This window comes from Alligator mississippiensis, chromosome 3 (genome assembly GCF_030867095.1).
Source record: "Alligator mississippiensis isolate rAllMis1 chromosome 3, rAllMis1, whole genome shotgun sequence".
Lineage (NCBI taxonomy): Eukaryota > Metazoa > Chordata > Crocodylia > Alligatoridae > Alligator > Alligator mississippiensis.
Genome location: NC_081826.1, coordinates 255,937,528 through 255,959,194, shown reverse-complemented (window position 1 = coordinate 255,959,194; position 21,667 = coordinate 255,937,528). Strand labels below are relative to the sequence as shown.

At 41.3% G+C, this 21,667-nt stretch overlaps 1 protein-coding gene across 3 annotated transcripts in view; it reads left to right on the top strand.

Moving 5' to 3' along the window:
• WDR41 (WD repeat domain 41) overlaps positions 1-21,667 on the top strand; it is a 99,260-nt gene that overhangs the window by 23,984 nt on the left and 53,609 nt on the right. For all 3 annotated transcript variants that reach the window (XR_002088703.2, XM_014594745.3, XM_006268181.4), the window contains exons 4-12: positions 17-148; positions 487-549; positions 2,734-2,845; positions 7,676-7,738; positions 8,995-9,105; positions 11,773-11,957; positions 18,239-18,360; positions 19,336-19,424; positions 20,716-20,849. Coding sequence is in view for 2 of the 3 variants with exons in the window: in XM_014594745.3 (XP_014450231.1) it covers positions 17-148; positions 487-549; positions 2,734-2,845; positions 7,676-7,738; positions 8,995-9,105; positions 11,773-11,957; positions 18,239-18,360; positions 19,336-19,424; positions 20,716-20,849 (1,011 nt within the window). In the remaining variant the exon portion in view is untranslated. The remainder of the gene's footprint in view (positions 1-16; positions 149-486; positions 550-2,733; positions 2,846-7,675; positions 7,739-8,994; positions 9,106-11,772; positions 11,958-18,238; positions 18,361-19,335; positions 19,425-20,715; positions 20,850-21,667) is intronic.

The following is a 21,667-nucleotide window of genomic DNA, read 5'->3' as shown; positions in this document are numbered from 1 at the left end:
CATTTTTATTTTTCAGACTGGAGAAAAACTATTTGAGCTACATGGACACACACACAAAATTACAGCTGTTACAGCCTTTCCTTCACCTAGTGCTTGTGAAGATGAAAAACATTTGATCTTAACAGCATCTGCTGATAGGACAGTTATTGTATCCTTCAACCTGAATAGTATTTTACTGATTTTAAAGGGAGTGGTGAGCCAGGCAAAGCCAGCTGGTGATTGTTATGGTACCATTCAAAGGCCATCATCAGAATTGGGGCCCCGTTGTGTTATCTACTGTCCATGATTAGCTATGGCCTCTGCTACAAAAGTAATAAATTATTAATAATAACAAATACTAATGTGAAATTTTAGAGTGCCCAAACATTGAAAATTGGGCCAGTAATTTAGAAAACTTACATGTGCCTCTGGATATTTATTTCTATAAACAGAGCAAAGACATTTTAAATATAGTAATCTTTTTTTTTCCTTAATAAATGAATTCAGGTTTGGGATTGTAATAGTGGCAGGCAAGTTCAGAAAGTAACTTCCTTCCACTCTACTGTGAAGGTAAAGAAGAAACTCCAGTTGTGTTCTAAGCTTATGTATGTGTAATACACATGTAGTAAAAGCAGATGAGACATGTGAAGACCAAATGCATTAAAATGAACAGCAGTCTACACTTTAGTTAGCTGAGGATGCTTCATTCACAGGTAGAGGAGGGACCGACAACTAAACACTGAGAACAAAAAGGCATCTTTACACATGCGGGGGGGGGGGGGGACGGGCAACAACTAAGAAGATAATCAAGGAGTTGTGTCTACAGGACACTTGTTGATTAGTTAGGCCTCCTGACTAATGAGTTTGGGTAATGAGTCATAACCTACAGCTTCTGACCTGGAATAGTTTTTGACCTGTGGAAAGCTAGCTCTCGTTATCTGGTGGCAATGCCTTGGAAGACCACAGCTTCCAGGCAGAGATGCTCTCACTTCTCCGTGCCTGACTTAATTGAGGCTTGGGCTTGGCAATTTAGCTGATTGTGAGATTACACATGCACTGTTTTTTGGAAACGAGGGGTGGGGCCAAAAATGACAAGCCTAGCAGATATACCCAGCTGTGCAGAGTGGCAGACAGCATTAGTAGTTATCATCTAATTTGAGTCTAGTATGCAACACTCCAATCTATCTCCTTAAAAAAAGTAAACTCATATAAGCTTAATAGAAAAAACATGCTGTGATGAACTATTGTAAAACTAATGAAGGTGCTGAAAGTCCTGGGATATAAAGTGCATTCATAGTCATGAACAAATAGCTACTGACCCTTTGTAAACATCTGTTTGTCAGGAACTTAACATTTCAGGGAGAGACCATGAAAGAGAAGAAAAATTGCAAAAGCTGATGTCATAAGGAAACAATACTAGGACAACCTTAAGGGTAAATTGGTTCTGGGGGCACAGTACTCCAACTAATTAGCCCTGCTAGAATTCATAGTTAATTAATTGACTCAACACCTAGTGAACACAGTTATAAGAACATAAGAAGTGCAGTGTGTGGTCAGACCAATGGTCCATCTACTAGCTCTCTGACAGTGGCAGGAGAACATATGGTATATCTAGAGCAGGGGTTGGCATCCCTTGGCACGTGTGCCAGAGCATGGCATGCAAGGCCATTTTGCTCAGCGCACCACAGCCAGCCTGAGCTTTGGGCAGTTGCTGCCAGCTACAGAGCCCAGGCTGCTCGCATGGTTCCAGGCGAATGGCTGGAAAGGGGCCTGGGGCAGTGCAACCCTGGCCCCTACCCTGCTGTGCTCTGTGAGATGCATGTTCAGTTGCTGCTGCCCTAGAGCTCTGGACCCTAGTGCAGCTGTTTGCGTTCTCCCACCTGCCTGCCATAGCCGGCTTGGGCTCTGGGCAGCTGCAACAGGTGGTGGGCAGGCTGCAAACAGCTGTACCATGTGCAGAGAACCGGCACTGGCTCTGCGCACACCTCAGGGCGAATGTTGTGGAAGGGGCTGGGGCAGTGCAACACCAGCCCCTCCCCTGTTGTCCACCTGGAGGTGCCTGCATTCTCTGTCAGCAATGAGGATCTGGCCCCTTGTGGCTCTCCTGCCTTCTGCCTCTGGCATGCCAAGTTGAAGCGTGGATCAAGGCCAGGGTGTTTTTGGCACCCTGGCCAAAAATGTTGCTGACCTCTGATCTGGAATGATCTCCCTGTTAAACCCTCCCTGTCATCCACTGTCATTGGTTTAGAGATGCTAGAGGGTACATACCTGACCATTCTGTTTAATAACTACTGGATCTATCATCCATGACTTTTGTCTAGTCGTTTTTTGGACTGCTGGTTCTGCTTCTGACTTCTGCTTCTGGTTTAGGAGGTAACCTGCCTGGAGCAGTATGGAGTGTTTGAAGGTGCTGGCTAGCATAGTACATTTACAGGCTAGATATACCTATTAAAATTAATAGGAATTTTTTGTCATTAACTTCAGTGGGGCCAGAATTTCATCCTTTCTGCATGGTTTTCAGTGTCTTCAGTAGGCTCTTCAGCTATTGAACATCTCTGAAAAATTAAGACTTTCAGTGGTGTTAGTAAAATAATGATGTTTCATATATAAATTCTGTATTTTGCAAGAAATTGATATTTCAACACTCATGTTTCAGAGTACCTGCCGCTATACCTATTTAAAGATGATGAAAATTTCATTAAAAATTCCCCAATGAACTTTTGCAAAGGACATATATCTGATTTTGTTCTGCAGTGTTTGACGGTTCTTCAAAGACTGGATGTATGGTTGTCTGGAGGGAGTGATCTGTGTGTTTGGAACAGAAAATTAGATCTCTTGTGTAAGACTAGTCATCTTACTGAAGCAGGTAAAAATCTAAATGACTCATTATGGCAGATAAAGTATAAGGAAAATGGATTTGTATAATGATGCAAAACCAACTCTCTTTAATTCTTATGATAACATTAAATATTAAAGTTACCCTCTATCTATATTTTAAAATGTTAACTTAATCATTTTAGAATTAAGGAAACCTACAATCTCCTGTGCTGTGTGAGTTGTAAAATGTCAGATTTCAATAACTATACATTAACTTTGACTACATCCTCAGCTGGTGATTTATCCATGGTCCCATTAGACTGAGGATCTGGCCCTCTATAGTAATTTATGTCTCTAGGAGGAACTAGGTTTTTCATAAGCACAGAGCACCAAAGACTTTTTATCACAATGTATCATAAGATTCAATTTGTACAAACAAAATACATTTTTAAATAGAAACACAGTAAATATGAACTTTCATGCTGTTCTGAGCTATTAATAAACCCATGCTTTGAGTGCCATCTAATTACACAAGGAACATGCTGTATGTTATTTATAAGTTTGCAGAGGCAGCTAGGAAGCTGTAGGAAAATTTGCTGGATTGGTTAGTACATATTGTCATAATACAGAAGAACTCAAAGATCTTAACTCTTCATACAGAGGAAAATTACATACATTCACAATTTCACCTCTTGTATTAAAAGCATAATATTGATAATCTTGCTGGATTCTGGAGCATATCTCTTGACTACCTCAGTATGAGGTAAGTCACTCAGGTTAAACCCTGTTTTACTTTCATTTCTTACAATATGTATTTTTGTCCCTGCATTTAATTTATACTTGGAAGGGAGATGATATAGAACATTGTAGATATTAAAGAAGAGGATTACAAAGCATTTTCAGGCTGTTTCTTCTGTAGCATGCTTGGGGTCTTTGTCATTCAAACCTTCAGTATGTAGGTTGCTATTTATAGGGCATGTCTACATGTGATATTAGTGCACTTAGCACCAGCGTTTATTGCTTTCTGGGCACAGTGTTTACACTTGTGCTTGGGACTGCAGCACATTGAGCTGGGACAGAGCAGCCCTGGCTGTCAGGGATCTCTGGGAGTCAGCCTGCCAGTCCGGGGCTGCTCCAATCCAGCTCAGCGTGCCATGGAGGAATATGAGGATGTCCCAGTGCAGGGCTAGCCAGCAGGCAGCCCCTGCACTGAAGCACCCTCATGCCCCAGTCAACTGTGTCAGCGTCTACATGTTCATTGCGGCACACTAAATAATGCCACCATAGGATAGTACTTGTGTTGACAAGTATTGTCCTGCAGCACCGTTCATTAGTTCACTATGGTCTAATAGGGCCGCATGTGTAGACACTGGGCGCATCTACACATGTGGCCAGCTGCGCAGTTGTTACTGCGCAGTCATTTAGCACTTACTTTAGCAAGTTCTAAATGACTGTGCAGTAACCGCCATTATTGCGGAGTCTTGGCAGTGCACAGGTTATTTCCAATCCTACTGCGCAGTAGCATTGGCGTCACGGTTTGTGCTTGCTGATGCTACGTTGCCATAGCGTGTCACTGCGGTGATGTAGCATCTCATTTAGACATACCCACTGAGACTTTTACTTTGGAGCTAATTACTCGGTTCCACAGCAAACGTCTCATAGATATGCCCATAAAATACAAATACTTAAAAGTTCCCATGGGGCTTTGTGACTTAGTGTTCTAACTGCTATACAGATGGATGTGAAAACATGGCACCTACTCCAAAACCCTTAAAGTGAAATCCTGGCTGTACTGAGTCAAGAATTTAACTCTCACAAGCCCAAAGGAAAATATATATGCAATACCATGTAACTTTTTCATAAGCACACTTTACCTGTACCCCATTGCTCTTTTTCATAAGTGGCACAAAGGAAGTGCTCTGTAAGGAGAGGTGTGAAGTGGAAGGGGATGATGTGCTTTGGATCAGTTAGTGATGGACATTTATGCATGCAGGGCAGCATGGAGGAAAATATAGACAGTGGGACAGGGTAAGCAGGTGGCCCACACTGGCATAACTGATAAAGTACAGGGGAGGCTCTAGATGCTAAGGACAAGAGGTATGATTTAGATGCAGTGGAACAGTGAAGGAGTCTCTCAGAGGCAGAGTAGTATGGTTGGATGGGCAAGAAAGCTGATTGTAGCAGTTCTGTTCTTAATGAATAAGAGGGAGTGGTTGGGAAGCCAGAAGGGAGAAGGCAGAAGCCTGGAAATAAGGGCTTGTAGGAGGGTTTTGAATAAAAAGGAAAGATCTGAATTTTTCAAAATATGCAGGTAAAAAGGATAGTTTTTGGGCATGGCCTTATGCGTGGGGATCAAGGGAAAGTGAAGATGAGATCATGACTCTGGTCATGTGTTATAGGAAAGATGGTGATGTTACTGACAGTGATAGAAAAAGCAGAGTGGTAGCAGCTTTGGGAGGAAGGATCATTTTAGTCATGTTAAGTTCAAGAGAGCACGTCAAGGGAACAGGCCAAGATAGGATGTTGATAAAGGGAATCAGAGGCAGGTGAGAAGTGAAAAGGCAAGTTTGGGAGCTGTAAACGCAAGGGTGATAGCTGAAGCTTTTTAAAGGCATGAGAGCCCTTAAGGACAGTGTAATGAGGGAGAAGAGAAGCAGGGTTTGACACATTTTGAAAGCTAGTCAGGAGCAGGGGTCGGCAATGTTGTCCAGCAGGGGTCCTGAATTACCTAGCTTGGGTGGGAGGTGGACGGGCTTTAGGACTTGCTGCCACCACTTTTTTCCTGCCAGTCATCTATAACATGGGGTGGTGAAAGCCTCCCTCTGCTGGAGCCTGTGCTGCCTCATTGCAGTGTAGCGTGGCAGAGTTCCCTCTGCTGGAGGCCCAGGCTGCTGACTGTGGCATGACCCAGGGAGAGGTCCCATCTGCTGAGTGCTGTCAAAGCCATAGCTCCACAAGCTGATCCAAAGGCTCTGTGGGTTGTGGGATGCCAAACCCTAGTCTAGAGCATTATCTGTACTTGCAGTATAGATACACTGCAACAAATGAATCGTGTAAAAGACTTTGCAACTATGATCACCTATTTAAACATTGCCTTACTGGCTCTGCATAGAGAGATGTTTTAATTTTCATGTAAGAAACATCACCTATCCTGAAGCCTGATTTGGATGTTTAAAACAGTGTGGAGTTAGTTTCAGTTATCAAATAGTTAATGTATGGGACTGGGAATTAGGTACTCTTGTAATTTCAGGTTTGATGCTGATTCCTTTGGTGGCCCCTGGTAAATCTGTTCACCCCCTATTCCTTTTCTCCACCTGTGAAAGTCAAATAATACTAGTTTCTTCATCAGGTTGTTTTGAGGGTAGATCAGAGTAGAACCATGCCAATCTCCTTTTTATTGAACGACATACACAGCCGTATATAAAATGTTAAATATATTATTTTCTTGATCTTTTTCTCTTCCATGTAAATTTGATCGTACTGCTTTTAAGTTCTAATAGGCAAATGTAATCTGAAGGTATATACAAATGCACACTGCCATGGAATAGAGGAAAAGAAAGTTAGCTGTAAAATTTAGCTTTTAGGTTCTTTTTGCAACCTGTAAAAATCTGTCCTGTTGTACTTTGTACATAACACACCCATCTCAACAGAGAAAGAAAAGAATGTTGAAAGAATGGCAGCTAAAAAAACAAATTACTAAGTCAAGTTGGTAGTGGAAGTGTAGTATAGTGCTGCAAACAATGCTAGCAGTTCTGAATTGGGCTAAAGTAAGCTGCCTTATGATAGTGCTGCATGGTAAGCAATCACAAACAACCACCATTCTTTGTTTATAGGACTGCATCTCCTTTCCTGAATAAGGGCCTGATCCTAAGGTGTCAGATGCCCTCTATTCCCATGTTCAAAATCAGTTGCTATCATACTTTGCACAAAACTGTAAGCACCCAGGCAATCCTGCAATTGAAGCAAAGAGGCTTTTGTCTCTGTTATAGGAGTTTCATATCACATTGCCTAATTTTTTCACAGCTCACATTGATTTCACTGGAACTTGGGTATATGATATCTCTGTACATTAGGCCAGGGGGTTTCAGTCTTTTTGGATCATTGTACCCCCGGTGGCCAGATGCAGAGCGGGATGGTGGGGAGGTGGCGCATGGCTGGATGCAGAGTGGCAGCAGCCACTGCATGTGATCTCTCTTCGCCCCCCCCTCCCCCCCCCCCCCGCGTCCAGCCAGGCGGGTGGCACCTACATAGCAGCACGGGATGCTGCATGGTGGCACTCCATTCCCACCTGCCTGTACATGCCCCCTAGGGCCCTCTCAAGTGCCCCCAGGGGTAAGCATACCCTTGGTTGACAATCCTTGCATTAGGCAATAATCATGTAACATAGTTTGAATGATATAATGTAATAGAATATACCTGCTTTTTATGTCTAAGTTTAAAAAATATTTGGAAAAACATATTGGGTTGGAAAGCCACCATATGTCAATTGGCACAGTGCCATCAAAGTCAAGGAAGCCTTTCCGGTGTATATCTGTTGAGGATCTGGTCCACTGTATTTATTAAATATGCATGCAATTGGTAAAGTAACCCTTTAACTGTTTTACAGTATGCAGGTGTATGTATGCCAGTACAGATACTATATATTTTACTGTAATATAGAGAGAAAGAGTGTGTGTGTGTGTGTGTGTGTGTGTGTGTGTGTGGCTGGTATGTATGTGATTTTTGGTTGGCCTCTCATATGTGGAAAATATCAAATATGGAACTGATCTTTTTTAAAGAAAAGCCCACATCTTTTATAATGATGAGAAGAGAGCCTGTTTAACTGGTATATTTTTGGGTGGAAAATAACTTTCTCCTTTATTTACTGATGTTTTCAAAGGTGTCAGTGCTTTGGTTGAGTTGCCTAAAACCTGCATTGCAGCAGCTGTTGGCAAGGAATTGAGTAAGCATATTGCATTTCAAATTAATCTCCATGTCTCGCTATATAGTCAAGAATTTCTGATATGCAGCTGATCGAGATGCATGACTGATCAATTTTGTTGTAATGGTGTAGGAAAATTAAATGGTATCTGGCTCTAATTTAGCAGCCTCCTTTCCTTATTTCCTCATCTATAAAATAGGGATAATGATGATGATCTAATCATCTTTGGGATCTATTGATGAAAGAACTAGGAAGTGTTTTAATTATTTTGCCTGGTTTGCAGAGACCAAATTCCCCTTAATCCTCCTTTGGAATTTACCGTTTGAGCTTCCACTTTGTTTTCATGTTTTTCTCCACCAACCTGAGTCTTTTTCCTTGTTAAGCAACTCTGTAGTCTGGTTATTTCAAGGCCTTGCATGCTGGGGGATTATATCCAGAGGATATAATTAGATGTTGTGAGAATCCACTGGTGTTTATTTGAAGAGAGAGCTCTCTCTAGCTGGACAGATCTGCAAGCTGGCTGCTAGTTATCTAAGGAGAGTCTTTAAAAATAATATCAAGTTACGTAGTATCTTTCCTTAGACCAACACAGCTACAACCTAAACCCCTGTAGTATCTTTCAGTTGTTCAGAGGTCAGAATAGGAGAACTCCAGTTAACTGGAGACCAGATACATTGTTGAGGTGTTGGGCATGCAGGTAAAGAATAGCAATCTGTGATATTTTAAGAAAAAGGAAGTAGGGACAAATTAAAACGAACCTTATGTCTAGAAATGGGCATACAATGTAAAACTTGCACCTGAACTTCTCAAAGTTTATTTATAATCTTCTTGATAAGGCACAAAAGGAATTCAGAGACAAATTAAAATAAGGTCTTAAGTCCTTTGCTGTTTCAGACACCTGGAAAACTCAGAACATTGAGTCTGAGAAATGATCTTTGTAAATATTCAGAGAGATGTTGAAGTCATTCCAGGTCAATTACAGCAATTTAAAAGGTATGTGCAGCTCTCATTCCTAAGCAATTGCACTATTACTTATGCACTTTAAAAAATCTGTTTTTAGATTTTTTTAAAATTTTAGTTTTTTGTTTACAAATTGACACATTTTTGGGGGTGAAGAAACTCATAAGAGACAGACCAGCACAGATTAGCAAATACTGCATTGTGTCCATCACACAGTAATTAGTTTATATCAAAGTATGCATTATTTAAACATGTTTGCTTTGCTCTACATGAGTGATAAAGCTGATTTAAAAATTCTACTCTCTCTCTGTCTTAAGCCATTTTTAGGTTGATTGCTTCCACCAATGAATCAGAAAGTTGGGATGTTATTGAAGTGAAACGCCTGGTTGACCATCAGGATAACATCCTGTCATTGATCAATGTCAATGGTAAGATTGATGATGTAGCATTGTTAGTTATCAATGGAATATTTTCAGCTATGAAATTTATTTTGTTTGTGACCAAATACCTACCTTTATAACTGCTTGAGAGACAAAGATATGTAGTTGCAAAGGTAACCAAATGTAAAACTACATGATGAAACTTATGAAAACCTTCATATCATCAAAGGACTTCACAAACCCTAACTAGTGATCATAACTTTTCTGCAAAGTAAGTATTGTTATCAATATAGTTCTTGTCTTCTCTATGTACAACCAGGGAAACTAAACCAGGCAGCTTATGGGTTGTTTGGGGCACAACAGAATCAATGTCAGTGACAGAAACTGAACTCTAAGCCTTGGTCTTGAAGTGAGATTTTAAATCTGCTCTGTCATTTCTTCCTATGTGTTTGACTGAAGTTGTTGCCTGTTACAATTGTTTAGTTTATTTGAGTGCAGTATCTCATTGTAGACAGGGTTGTAGAAAGAAACTGCAAACTTTGAAGGAAATTTCAGGAAACATTTTACAGTTTACAGCATGCTGCAATGTGTGCTGTAATGTTAGTGTTGATTTATATTTGCTAGATATGATTTTGCCTTCGTACTGAATCTGGAAAAAAAGGAGCAACTCTGGAGTCTGAACCAGAGTCATCTCTGCACAGAGACCAAGAATACGCTGTTTGGCTCAAATGCTCAGCGTTGTGAGTTGTATGGGGCTAGCTCCACAAAGGGTTTTACTGTATTTTGTTTCACCTCCCTCTTAATTGGCTGGGCTCAGTGACATTCATAGGCTGAAATTAGGAGCTGAAGCTTCTGATACGTTTTATGGGGAAACTTACACATTTAGGAAAGAAGGTCACAGAAGCCAGCAAACTGAGTGGCATGCTGCCTTAAGTCAAACTGTGGGACATGCTAAGGAAAAGGAAAGGCCTTAGAACCATCCCTCAAGGTAACAAGGCACCTAGCTGTGGTCTGGAGCTGAGGAAGGGGAGGGACCAGGACAGCAGTTGTGATTCTAAAGAAGCAAACTGTGGCATTTTTGTTCCCACAGTTTTCCATTGGTTCAGAGGAGATGAACAATGCTAGCTATAACAAGGCAATATAATAATCACTCTGAAGTGCCATTGGTAGAAATGTCTTTTCCATGTGATCTCAAAATCATAGCAGATGATTCAATCCCACCCTTTAACATTGCAGTTTGTTACAGTATTTACATCAAGAAATTGGGGAAGCAGAAAAATAACTTGCATACTCTGCCTTAGAGCTGGTGATCTGAATAAACACCAGAAATTAAGTGTCTTTTCATGCAGATCAAAGGCAAAGTTCTGAATATTTCCATGTGCTTCAGTCAGTGGTGCAGTATACATTGTCATTATGTACACCGCAACAATTGAAATGTTTTCTTTCTTAATTCTGATTATGTAAAACCTAGCTAATTATTTAATGTTTAGATAGCTATAAAAATATAATTAGTATCTTTGAAAGAAGTGATGAGTTTACTTAGCCAAACAGATACCATGCATTCTTATTAGTTGAACTTGAAACTAGTTTCTATTTAGCAATTTTCTTAGTTTTTTAGGGCCATATCTTAGTTTGAAATTGATTATTTATGGAGGTGCACCAATACATCAGTCCGATATCAGATGGGCAATGAGATAAAGAAAATTGTCTGTATTAGAAATCGGCCTTATGTGGCCAATAATGCAGCCAATAAATGCCCCGTTCATGCGCACAGCCACAGTGCAGCACGTGGGTGGTGAGGAGCACAGCCCGGCAGCTTGGAGAACTGAGTCCAGCTAGTAAGTCTGTTGTGGGGGAAGGGAAGGGGTGTGGGGGGCGTGGCACAGATCAAGGCCCGTGCAGTGAGGGAGGGAGTGGGGCTGAGGCAGTGGCTGGAGCAGGTGCTGCCCAGCTGGGGTGGGGCGAGGTGTGGGATGGAGACGCAGCTCATCTGGCGGGCATGACGGAGGGGCGGCTCTGCACTCACCCCAGAAGGGCATGGGGAGCATGTGCCCCAGATCTGTGTGGGGCGGGGCAGGATGGCTGCGACTGTGGGCTTGGGCCAGGGCTGTGCCAGGCTCTTCTTGGTGGGGGCAGTACTGGGAGGGGGGTTTGGGGAAGGGCTACAGCAAATTTTGGGGTGGCTGCAGCACCCCGCCCCATAGCCCCACTCCCAGCACTGCCGCTGCCCGTCCCAAGTGCAGTCCTGCCCAGCTCCCACCAGGAAGAGCCCAGGGCCACCCCACCTTGCAGCTGCAGCCCTCCTCGCACATCATCTGGAAGGTACATGCCTCCCCCCCAACCCCCCCGTGCCTTCCCAGGGTGCGTGCAGTGGCGGGAACCACTCCCCTGCCCCCTGGATGAGCCATGGCTTTGTCCCGTGCCCTGCCTTGCCTCTGGGGTTGGGCAGCACCTGCCCCAGCCCTACTCCCTCCCTCACCACAGGGGCCTCGATCTGCTCCCCCATGCTCTTTCGCTTCCCCCTCCCCTTCTACCACAACAGACTCACCAGCTGCACACAGGTCTCCAAGCTGCTGGGCTGTGTATCAGAAATCGGATCAGTATTGGCGATTTGCCTCCTTAAAAATTGGCTATTAGTATCGGCCTCCTTAGAAATCTCAGTGCACCCCTAATTATTTATAATATGTGGTTTTATGTTGGACTTTTTTTGTCTAGATTTGACTTTTGTTACTGGTTCTCATGTGGGTGAGCTGATAGTTTGGGATGCATTGGATTGGACAAAGCAGGCATCTGAATGTGGCTTCTGGGATTCCTCTCTTCACACAGACACGCAGCAGGAAATCAAGTTAACGCAAAACCAAAAAGAAATATCAATTCAATGTCTAGCATCTGATGTGGAGGTAAGAAACCAGGTTGTCTTACAGTAGAAGTAAGAGTGCTGTAAGTTTTTGTTTTCAGTTTAATTACTCTAGTAAGAAATACATGATGTTTGTTTAAAATTTACTCAGATGTCTTAATGCCAGTCAATAGCATTTATTTAATGTTTTGCTCAGTGGGCTAGCTCAAGGTTACAACAGCATAAAATCCTGTCTGAGCAGTTCAATACAGAGAGTCAATAGATAACCTTAGACCTAGCATAATAAACAATCACAGTTTGTGTGTTAAATCGACAAAGGCGGATTGAATGCACATTTAAAATTTGTTCTAAAACAATGGAATTGCCTGTTTTTATGGAATATGTTTCCTATTTCCACAAATCCGCTTCTCTCAAAATTTGCCCCTCAGATGTTTCTGGTTGCAGGTGCTTTAAAATTAACAAACTGAACTAAAAAAGGGCGTATTTACAAAATATTGCTGCTTTGTTCAGAGAGACTTGGCCAATATAGTTAATTTGTAACACTCACAAAGATGGGTCCAAAACTACAAGAGTTCATTATACTGTTTCAGTAACAGTCTGTGAGTGCTTGTTCTTTGAAAGAAACTTAGCTTACAAACAATAAGTGTCCTCAAATTGATGTTGTTCATTGTTATGAAATTGTAATGAAGTTATCAAGTTTTAAGTGAAAGGAAAGAAAAAAACACAAATAATCAAAATGAGCTGCCAGACAGCTGAAAGGGAGATTGCTTAAAGGAATAACAATTATCCCAAACCCTTATTGGCTCTTCCCCACCTTACCTTTATCTCCCCATCCTCATTCTTCCTTCTCCCCCTTACTTCCTTTCAGGATGGATTGATTTAAATTAAATTGATTTAAATCAGTGAAATAAATCACGATTTAAATCAGCAAGCCATAACCCCGAGTTAAATTATTAATTGTTATCAACTTTGCCATTGTATTTTTGTTTGTTTGTTTTTTTTAAAGGCGTATTTTCATTGGTTGATATAACAAAACATGTTAATTTGCAACTAACAGTAGACCTGGTACATGTGCTTCCTAGGTACACATACTATATAAGTGTGTGTGTGTTTGTGTGTGCGCTGCATGCATGCTTATGTATATGTGTGTGTGTGTGTATATATATATATATATATATATATATATATTCCCCCCCCCCCCCCCCCCAAATATATAGCTTACCTAATTTGGATTGTTAGAAATCATACATTTTAGCATGCTATAAAATGGTAAAATATATATTTCTTATTCACTAGATGATTAATGTTTTGCTCAGATTTGTATCAAGCTGTATTAAGATTCCAACTTGAATTTAACTGAACACATAAATCCAGCACTTCAAGTTTATTTAAAAAAAACTTTACCAGCTGGATGCTGGTCTCCCAGCTACCAGGCTGCATTCCTTTCCTGGCTGTGTGCATGCTGCAGCTGCATGCATGCACGTGGCATTTATTGGTGACATTATTGGCTATACCAACACAAAAAGATTGCCAATAACATCAATTTTTCTTTTACTGGTGCCAGTCCAATATGGACTGATATATTGGTGCACCTCTACTATTAACTGTTATAGTATTAGAAGTAAGAACTATGGTTATTGAATTAAACCAATTATTTTAGGTCACCTTGGGGAAATTTTTTTAAAATGCCTAATTGAAAGTGATTTGAGTTTTAAGGTCTTACGTGCCTAATTCTCTTTAAAAGGAAACAGTCATTTTTTAAAATTAGGCTGTTAACAGGGCACAGTGATGGTGACTAGGCCTGTGGGTTGAGTGACACCATAGCCTACCTTGTTGGGGTTCCCTGGTATCTGATTCTCTCAGATAGACCGATAACCCCCAGGGAATTGGAGGGACATGTTCTCTGTCACTGCAGCCAAGGTACATTTGAAATGGGCAAAGTGGGACTGTATTATTGAAGGGGTGGGATGCTAGGTTGCCTATAGATGGGTGGCTGGGGAATGACTGAGAAAGAGGACCCCAAACAATGTATGTGCTGGTATGTTACTGACACAGGACAGCAGCTGTGAAAAGGCAGAGAGGTGAATCTGGAATGCTAGGCAGGAGACAGACGTTGATCCAAAGGAGTTGTCTGCCTTTGAAAGCAGTGTTCCCAAAATGCTTGTTTGGAGCAACAGAAAAGTTAAAAAGGTGGTTAGAAAAGGCAGGGGGAAGCTTTCAACACTGACTGAGTCCCAGAAGGAGAACACTAATCTGAGTCTGGAGAAGTCTTGGGATGCAGCCTCACAGGATGCTGAGATTTTTTTGAGGGCCACAAGATGAGGCTTAAATCCAAGCAGAAACTCCTGTACTGGGACTGTGTGTACCCTAAGGAAAGACACATTCCGAGAATATACCAGCAGTCAGTGGTTCCCCAGAAATATTGTGCCCATGACTCTTTGCAGTGCATGGGGGCAGAGGGGACAGCACCCAAACTAAGCAGAAGTAACTGCATGATTTTTTCTAGCCAGAAAACTCTAAAATGATTAAAGAATACTGCCTGACCTGTGAGGTGTGTCAAAGGGTAGGGAAAGGAAAAATTAAGATCAGGGTGCTTTAGTGTTGCTTCTTGTAACAGAGGTGGTTTTCAGAGAGTAGCTATTGATAATGTTGATATCCCTAACCTCAAAAGGAAGGAAATATATTCTTACTGCAGTCCATTTTGCTACCTGCTATTGAGAATCAGTTGTCTTGTTATCTGTGGTAGCAGGTAAAGTAGTAGATGCCTTATTAGGAATTCTTAGTAAGCTTGGATTTCCCAAGGAATGTTATCGAGGGAAGAACCTTGACTGCTTGCAGACATTAACATCACCCCCCATGCTTTACTGGAAGAAGCAGCACGTTACTTCAGCCTGGCTCTGCAGCATCTGTATAGAGCAGGCACTTCAGCAGGGCTTTTTGGTGCTTTTATCTGAAGCTGTGTCAATCAGCTATTAGATAAAAGCACCCAGAAAGCCCCCCACTAAAGCACCTGATCTATACAGATGTTGGGAGAGCCAGGTCCAGCTAACTCACTGCCTCTTCTGTGCATGTGCAGGGCTTGGTTTGGTAGTGTGTGGAGTTTTAAAGTGCTATTTTGGGGGGTATTTGTTAATGTCTGCAAGCAGCCCTTATGTCTAATTTAATGCAGTTTGTGAGTGAAATATCACTAAAAACAAATATGAAGATGGAAAGATTCAGAGGTACCATAAACAGTGCAAAAGACTGCATTCACCACCTGCTTGGGTTTATATTCGTTTTAGCTTTGTGTTTCAGGATAAAGAGATCAGTCACCTTTCAGCATCTTTAAACTGTCACAGGAGATAGGGAGTTTTGCTCTGGTTTATATTGGTGGTCCTGTCATTTGAACATAATGCATGAGGAAGAGCTGGTGCAAGTGGGACAATGTTGTATTAAACTCAGGAGGTTGGTTTCACCAAGGCAGGCATTGTACAGTCTGAAGGGAGGTCTGAAGTAACCTACCTTTGATATTGAGTGAAATGTGGAAAAATTAGGGGGGCAAGCAGAGGCTATTTTGAATTGCTGTCACCAGTAGCATAACTAGGGGTGGGTGAGCAGGGCATCGTCATACATGGGCACTGTCTTAGAGGGAGGCCCTAGGAGTTTTTACCAGGGCAGGGGCAGCCTTGTGCCACTGGCTGAAGGACCCAGGCAGCAGGCATAGTCCCATGCCCTATAATGTATCTTGGGGGGAGAGGAGTGGACTGATACCCCCACAGGAGGCTTTGTCCCCCGAAAGGAACAGCCCTGTGCCTGGAGGGAGGTGGGGAATGAATGAGGCACCAGGAGTGGCACCTGGGGAGCTGCTGCCCAGTAGCAGCATCTTGAGTATGCGTTGCTGGCAGCAGCGACTGCTGTAGCTGCAGAGTGAGGAGAGCTGAGCAGGTATGATTCCCCTCCCCTCCCATCCCCTGCAAAACACACCGGTCAGCACAATTCCCCTTCACCCCCATCTTTGGCTTGGACTCTGAAAGAGCTGGCTATGCCTCTAACCATCACCTAAAATAAATACTAGGCTCAGTCTCCATGGCCAGCTGGTGCACTGCTAGTAGTAGTTTGTACCTCCTTTTAGTATTATCCCAGTTTCCATTCTGGATCTGCATGAGAAATGAAAGCCTGAGCAAATAGAAAGGATCAAAGTCTGTTAGAGTACATTTGCATGCTTGAAAGAAATCTCAACCAAGAACCCAGAGTTAGCAGATCCCACTTGTGAAAACAGCTTGTGATGCAAACCAGTGCTGATGCAAGGGGATGATGTGGAGGTAGATAATCAGTAGTGTGCCTAAGTAAAAGATTACTCCTGGAAGAACAAAACTCTTCCACCCTTGAACAAGAGCATTTTGCAACTGTGATGTTTAAAAGAGTTACACTTGGATTTGCAGAATCAAAAATTTAATGTGCACTGTTCTTGCCACCTAAATGGTTGCAATGTATGAAAGGTATCATTCCAAACTGCTATCTGCTTATTCAAGGTCCCAACATGGAAGCTGCTCATGATCTGGAGAACAATGGTCAGGTAGCAGATACTCTGCCTAGAATGAGTAAATGTTCTCCCATATTTCAGTTTCCCTTTGAAAAGAAGCCCAACATTTCACTTCTCTTTTTAGGGACAGAGGTCTGGTATCAGAAGCAATTGTTCTCATACTGAGCAGTACCATGACAATTCACAGGCTGTTTCTTTTTTGGTATGGGAGGAGGGTTAGAGACTTATAGCTGGTAATGGGTGAGTGGGAAGGAACTAAATTCACTGGCTGAGCTTGGCTTTGGGAGCAGATGAAAGTTATTCTAAAGCACCCGGCATGCTCTGCTGAGGGAATAGAATTACTGTTTATGATAATATATTAGTGTAGGATACATGGGTGTTTACACACAAGCTGGGAGGCTGTTCCAACACACTGTAATTACAGCGCATTGGAGCTGACTTGATTAATCAAGTCTGCTGGAGCATGGTAGTTACTGCGCTCTGGCTAGCCTCCTCATCTCATATATCAGCATCCCCCCTGCTTCAAAATGGCTGCAGGGGCACTCTACTAAAGCTCATGTGATGAGCTTTAGATTAAGCTCCCCCGCTGCCATTTTGAAGTCTGGGGACACTGATACAAGAGATACTCCAAGCACTTTAGAGCACCTCTCGGAGCTGCTCTAATTAAAGCACCCTCCCCTCCTCTCTCCCAGAGCACGTGTAAAAATGCCCTATATGACTATATATGATGGTGCTTCCAGGCTTTTGCAACACCATTGGGGCAGGGCCCATTTTCCTTTGTATAAAGTGCTCAGCTCAGTGGAGTCTAGATACCTAATTTGGACCTTTGGGTACAACTGCAATAATATATAAAATAACAAGGACAAAAAGTCATCTAAATATGTTGTTCCCCCCAGGTCCAGAGTTAAGATAAGAGCCCTGTGATCTGGCACAGTAGCCTGCCTTCCTGAAAGGCTTCCAGACTTCACTGAAAAAGAGAAGTTCTTTCCATATGCAATTCTGTTTGTGACAGAGCTGATAGTGAACACATACTAGCATATTTAAACTCACTGTATTCCTTTAAATATGAAATACCCTTGAATTTAAGACACACTCACATTTTCTGACTTTCAATTTAAGCAGCAAAATAAAACATCAAATAAAGACACATTTACAAGGACACAGCTTCTGCAGTTCATGTAAGGGCTTTGTGTTTTTCTTCCCCTTTCAAATTTTAGACAGGTCATTTTGCAAAGAAATAATTTGGCTTTAAAAAGTATATCTGATATTTGAAGTCATGCAGTATTTGTGTGCCATGACTCTAGTTTCGGTTCTGTATGCAAGCTCCTTGACTCTTTGCATATTTTAAACTTATTTTTAGAACGCTATACATGTATTTTTAAACTGCAGTTATGATGGTCAGTTAAAAATGTGTTAAATAGAAATATTTCATAAAAGAAATACTTGTTACAGTTTGTAAACTTTTGGTATTTCCATAGCTAGTTTGAATTGCATTATACAGAAGAAGTACAGTACACTGCCACAATCAGTACAGTATAAAATTAGGGGGTGGTGATATGAAAATGCTCTTACTCATTAAACAGATGCCTTTTCATCTTCTGAACGTCCAACCTTTTCTCAGGGTTTTTTTTGTTGACATTTGTATGCTGTAGACAGGCCAGTAGTGCAATAACAAAGGTTCAGAGGGATAGGAATGAGCCAGGTAACAGTGGCTTTATGATGTCATAGTATGACTGGATATCCATGACAGCATGATACTTATGTCGGTGTCTGTAAGATGTTCTGTTGAATTTTCTTTCCAGTGTGTGTTTGCAGCTGTTGGGAAGGGAATATATGTATATAATCTTCAAATGAAGCGTGTGATTGCCTGCCAGAGAACAGCTCATGACTCCAGTGTGCTGCACATCACAAAACTTCCAAACAGGTACTAGTCATGGTAAATGTTGCAGTGTACTCAAGACATGCAGGTCTCACAAAGACAGCCAGGGACAGCCTGCAGAGCTACATTTAAACTTCTGAGACAGCACAGAGAACTTGATATGGCTTGATCTGTCTTTAGGGGGAATAGAAGGCATTGATTTAAATATCAGAAATGCACCCTTATAACTTGATGTGGCACAACATAATCCAGTATACACTGAACACTGCTGGCACATTAAATACTTATTGACTTTTATATTCAAGTTTAGTTGAACAATTAGTCTATATTATAGAAGTATGACTGTAGACTATGTATAGCATTTGGCTCTAATAAATCAAAACACACTCCGGATATGTTCCAAATGAATTTACTAATTTTTGTTGTTCAGAAAGAATTTAATGAAAAAATATTAAACAGAAAACTAATACTCCCAGGGTTTGACCTTTAGTGCCAAGTTTCTAGCAGGAATTTAATTTTTGTACCAGTGTCACAAATTCATCAAAATAGAGCTAAATGGTTGCCACAGAGTTCTATAACTATGCCACTCTCTCTGTTGTTGCTATATGGAAGTAGTCTAACAAGATAAAATAAAACCTTAATCTTGCACAGGCTTATGCCATGTTTAACTTTTAACATGAGTAAACTTGCTGAAGTCACTTGGACAATGTAGATGCATGTATTTTCAGGGTCAAGGCTTACATTGCTTTTTATAAAGCAATACATTTAAAACCCGTTATGTGGGATTGCAAATTACACCGTTTTACAAATTTTCTTGAGCTAAGTATAATTTTTCCTGTTACAAAATTCATGTGGAAATGACTTCTACTTGTTAAATAACAACTATGATGCACTTTTAAGGAATGTGTGTAGTATCTTGAAGAACTTGCTTAACCACAAAGGAAATATTACAAGCAGATTTGTACTGATAGGTATCCAGCCTAGTTCTGTGTCAGTAACATTCATCATTTGTTTTGACAGGCAGCTGCTATCATGTTCAGAGGATGGCAGTATTCGTATTTGGGAGCTACGAGAAAAGCAGCAGCTTTCAGCTGAGCCTGTTCCAACAGGTGTGTCTGTGTCTTCAAAGTTTTTTGGTTAAATAAAATGATATAAAAATATATATATGGTTCACCAAAGCACCTATACCAGAACGGAGCTTCATGAGCATAATTTATGCAATTAAACCATAATTCACTACTTCCAGCTAAAGCAGTTTTCACTGATTTTTTTTCATTTGTCATCTCTCTTCCCATTATCTTATAAGCCATGACAAAAAATGTTGATTTGATTGTGTTTTGGCTTTGTCACGTGGTTTTAGGTCCTTAGATTGGAGGCATGTGTTAAATGAATCCATAGCCAAAGGTGGGTGGATAGGATTGCTGTTGAGTGTCTCTCTTTTCTTTCTAACCAGCCCCAAAGAGTAATGTTCATCTGCTCTGGCATCTCTCTCATATAGAATTGCAGTCTGTTCACTTTGTATTTATAGGACTAATAGAAGGGCTAGTGGGAAAAGTATGGGGCTGTATTGTCTCCAGTGTATATGTAGATGATGCTCAGCTTTCCAACTGTCAGGACAGTTATGCACGCTACCTGATTTTCTTTTAAAAAGTGTGGGTTGTGAATCTTCTTGGATAACAGACTGGTTGTCATTGTAGAGATTACTTCTATGTCCTGAATGGAGTGTGTCTGTTGTGTTACTAAAGTTTGTGATTTGAATTGCTAGCTGTGTCTGATTGTCCAGGTAGTAGCAGTTAGTATGAGCAGTCTTGGAGATGCTGTTGGTAAGACCACTTTTGCCTTCCAGTTCCTCTGGATCATAGCTTTTAGATTGAAGGGTGTCATATGGATGGAGAGTACACGAACAGAAAGTTGGCATCAAAAGCTTGTGTTACCATTGGCAGGGAGTTTACCAGAGAGAGAGCTCAGTATCTCCTTTTCCCCTTTCCCTTCAGTTCAAACAATTTATTCAGAACAAAGCAGAGTTAAATAGCAATGTTCTACTCACCTTTGTCCAATTAGTTTATTTGTGCAGTTTATCTTTCTGCAAAAAGTTCTTCTTTTTGTTATCTCAGTTACAAGCTAGGTGGGTAATTAAACTTCTCCTGGTAAGGGAATCACAGTATCTAATGCTTCACTTACCCCTGGTTTAAGGAATATTTGGTCATAACATAGATACGTTTTTCTGCAAATTTCTATTTTATTTATCAAATTGTAAATATGTGTCATTTGTTTAAGTGGCAGCATCCCCCAAATACCCTCTCTGGCTAGATCAAAATAAATCATTTTTATCTAATCAGGCATTAATATGTGACTTTGCCACTGTAAAAAGGAGGATTAACTCTGCTATGTCTTTTCCAGGCTTTTTCAACATGTGGGGATTTGGAAGGGCCAACAAGCAAGCAAACCAAAGTGCCAAAAAGACTCAAGAAAGTTTGACTTTGTATTCCTTGGAGCTTATTGGTGACCTGATTGGTCACTCATCAGCTGTGCAGGTATGTTGGCTTTGGGTAGAACAGCAACATAGGGATTTCCTTTTATTGCTGTATGAGAATGTTTCTTCTTAACTGCCTTGTTTGTGACTGCATTGGAGTTTGGGATGGTGGCATGACAGAGATGTCTGAGCTTTGACTCTTCTGGGCAGTCTGAGCTTTGACTCTTCTGGGTTTCCAGCACAGTGCTTAAGAAAATTGTTAAAAGCCAGCATAATGGCTGGGTGTGTTTTTCAATGTACTTAGTGTAATGTGTGAGAAATGTATCAGCTGGCTGAAGTCTAGGTTAGATTTAGAACACTTGTAGGTGCGTGGAAGAGGTGTGTAGATAGAAGCCACAGAAAATTTTCTTGTTACAAGGCTACTTACAAATAGCCTTTACTTGAGTCCTTAGCTGACTGCAGAAGCTGGAGCTAGGAACTTGGAGGCCTAGATCTCTGGTTCCATCCTCAGTCTGCTACCTAGATAGGGGGTACATAGTAAGTAAACCTGACCAGTAGTCTTGTAGCTTTTCTGTTCTGCAAGGTGTATGACATTCTTTTTTGCCATGTCCAACAGAAGCCTTTAGAGAAACATTTATGTTATACTTATACTGTACTTTCAGTTGAAAAATGTGTCCTTAAAATGCACAGTATGTCATCTCACACCTGCATGTTTAGATAGCTACTGCTTTCTGGTCAGCAAAAGGGTAGTGATTGATATTAAAGAGTATTTTCTCCTACCCCATCTTTGGTGTTTTTCAGTCTGAGGGACACCAATAAAGAACATTTGTTTTGTTCTATAGAACTTCAGTGTAAGAAGGAAATTCTCTGGGGGGCTAG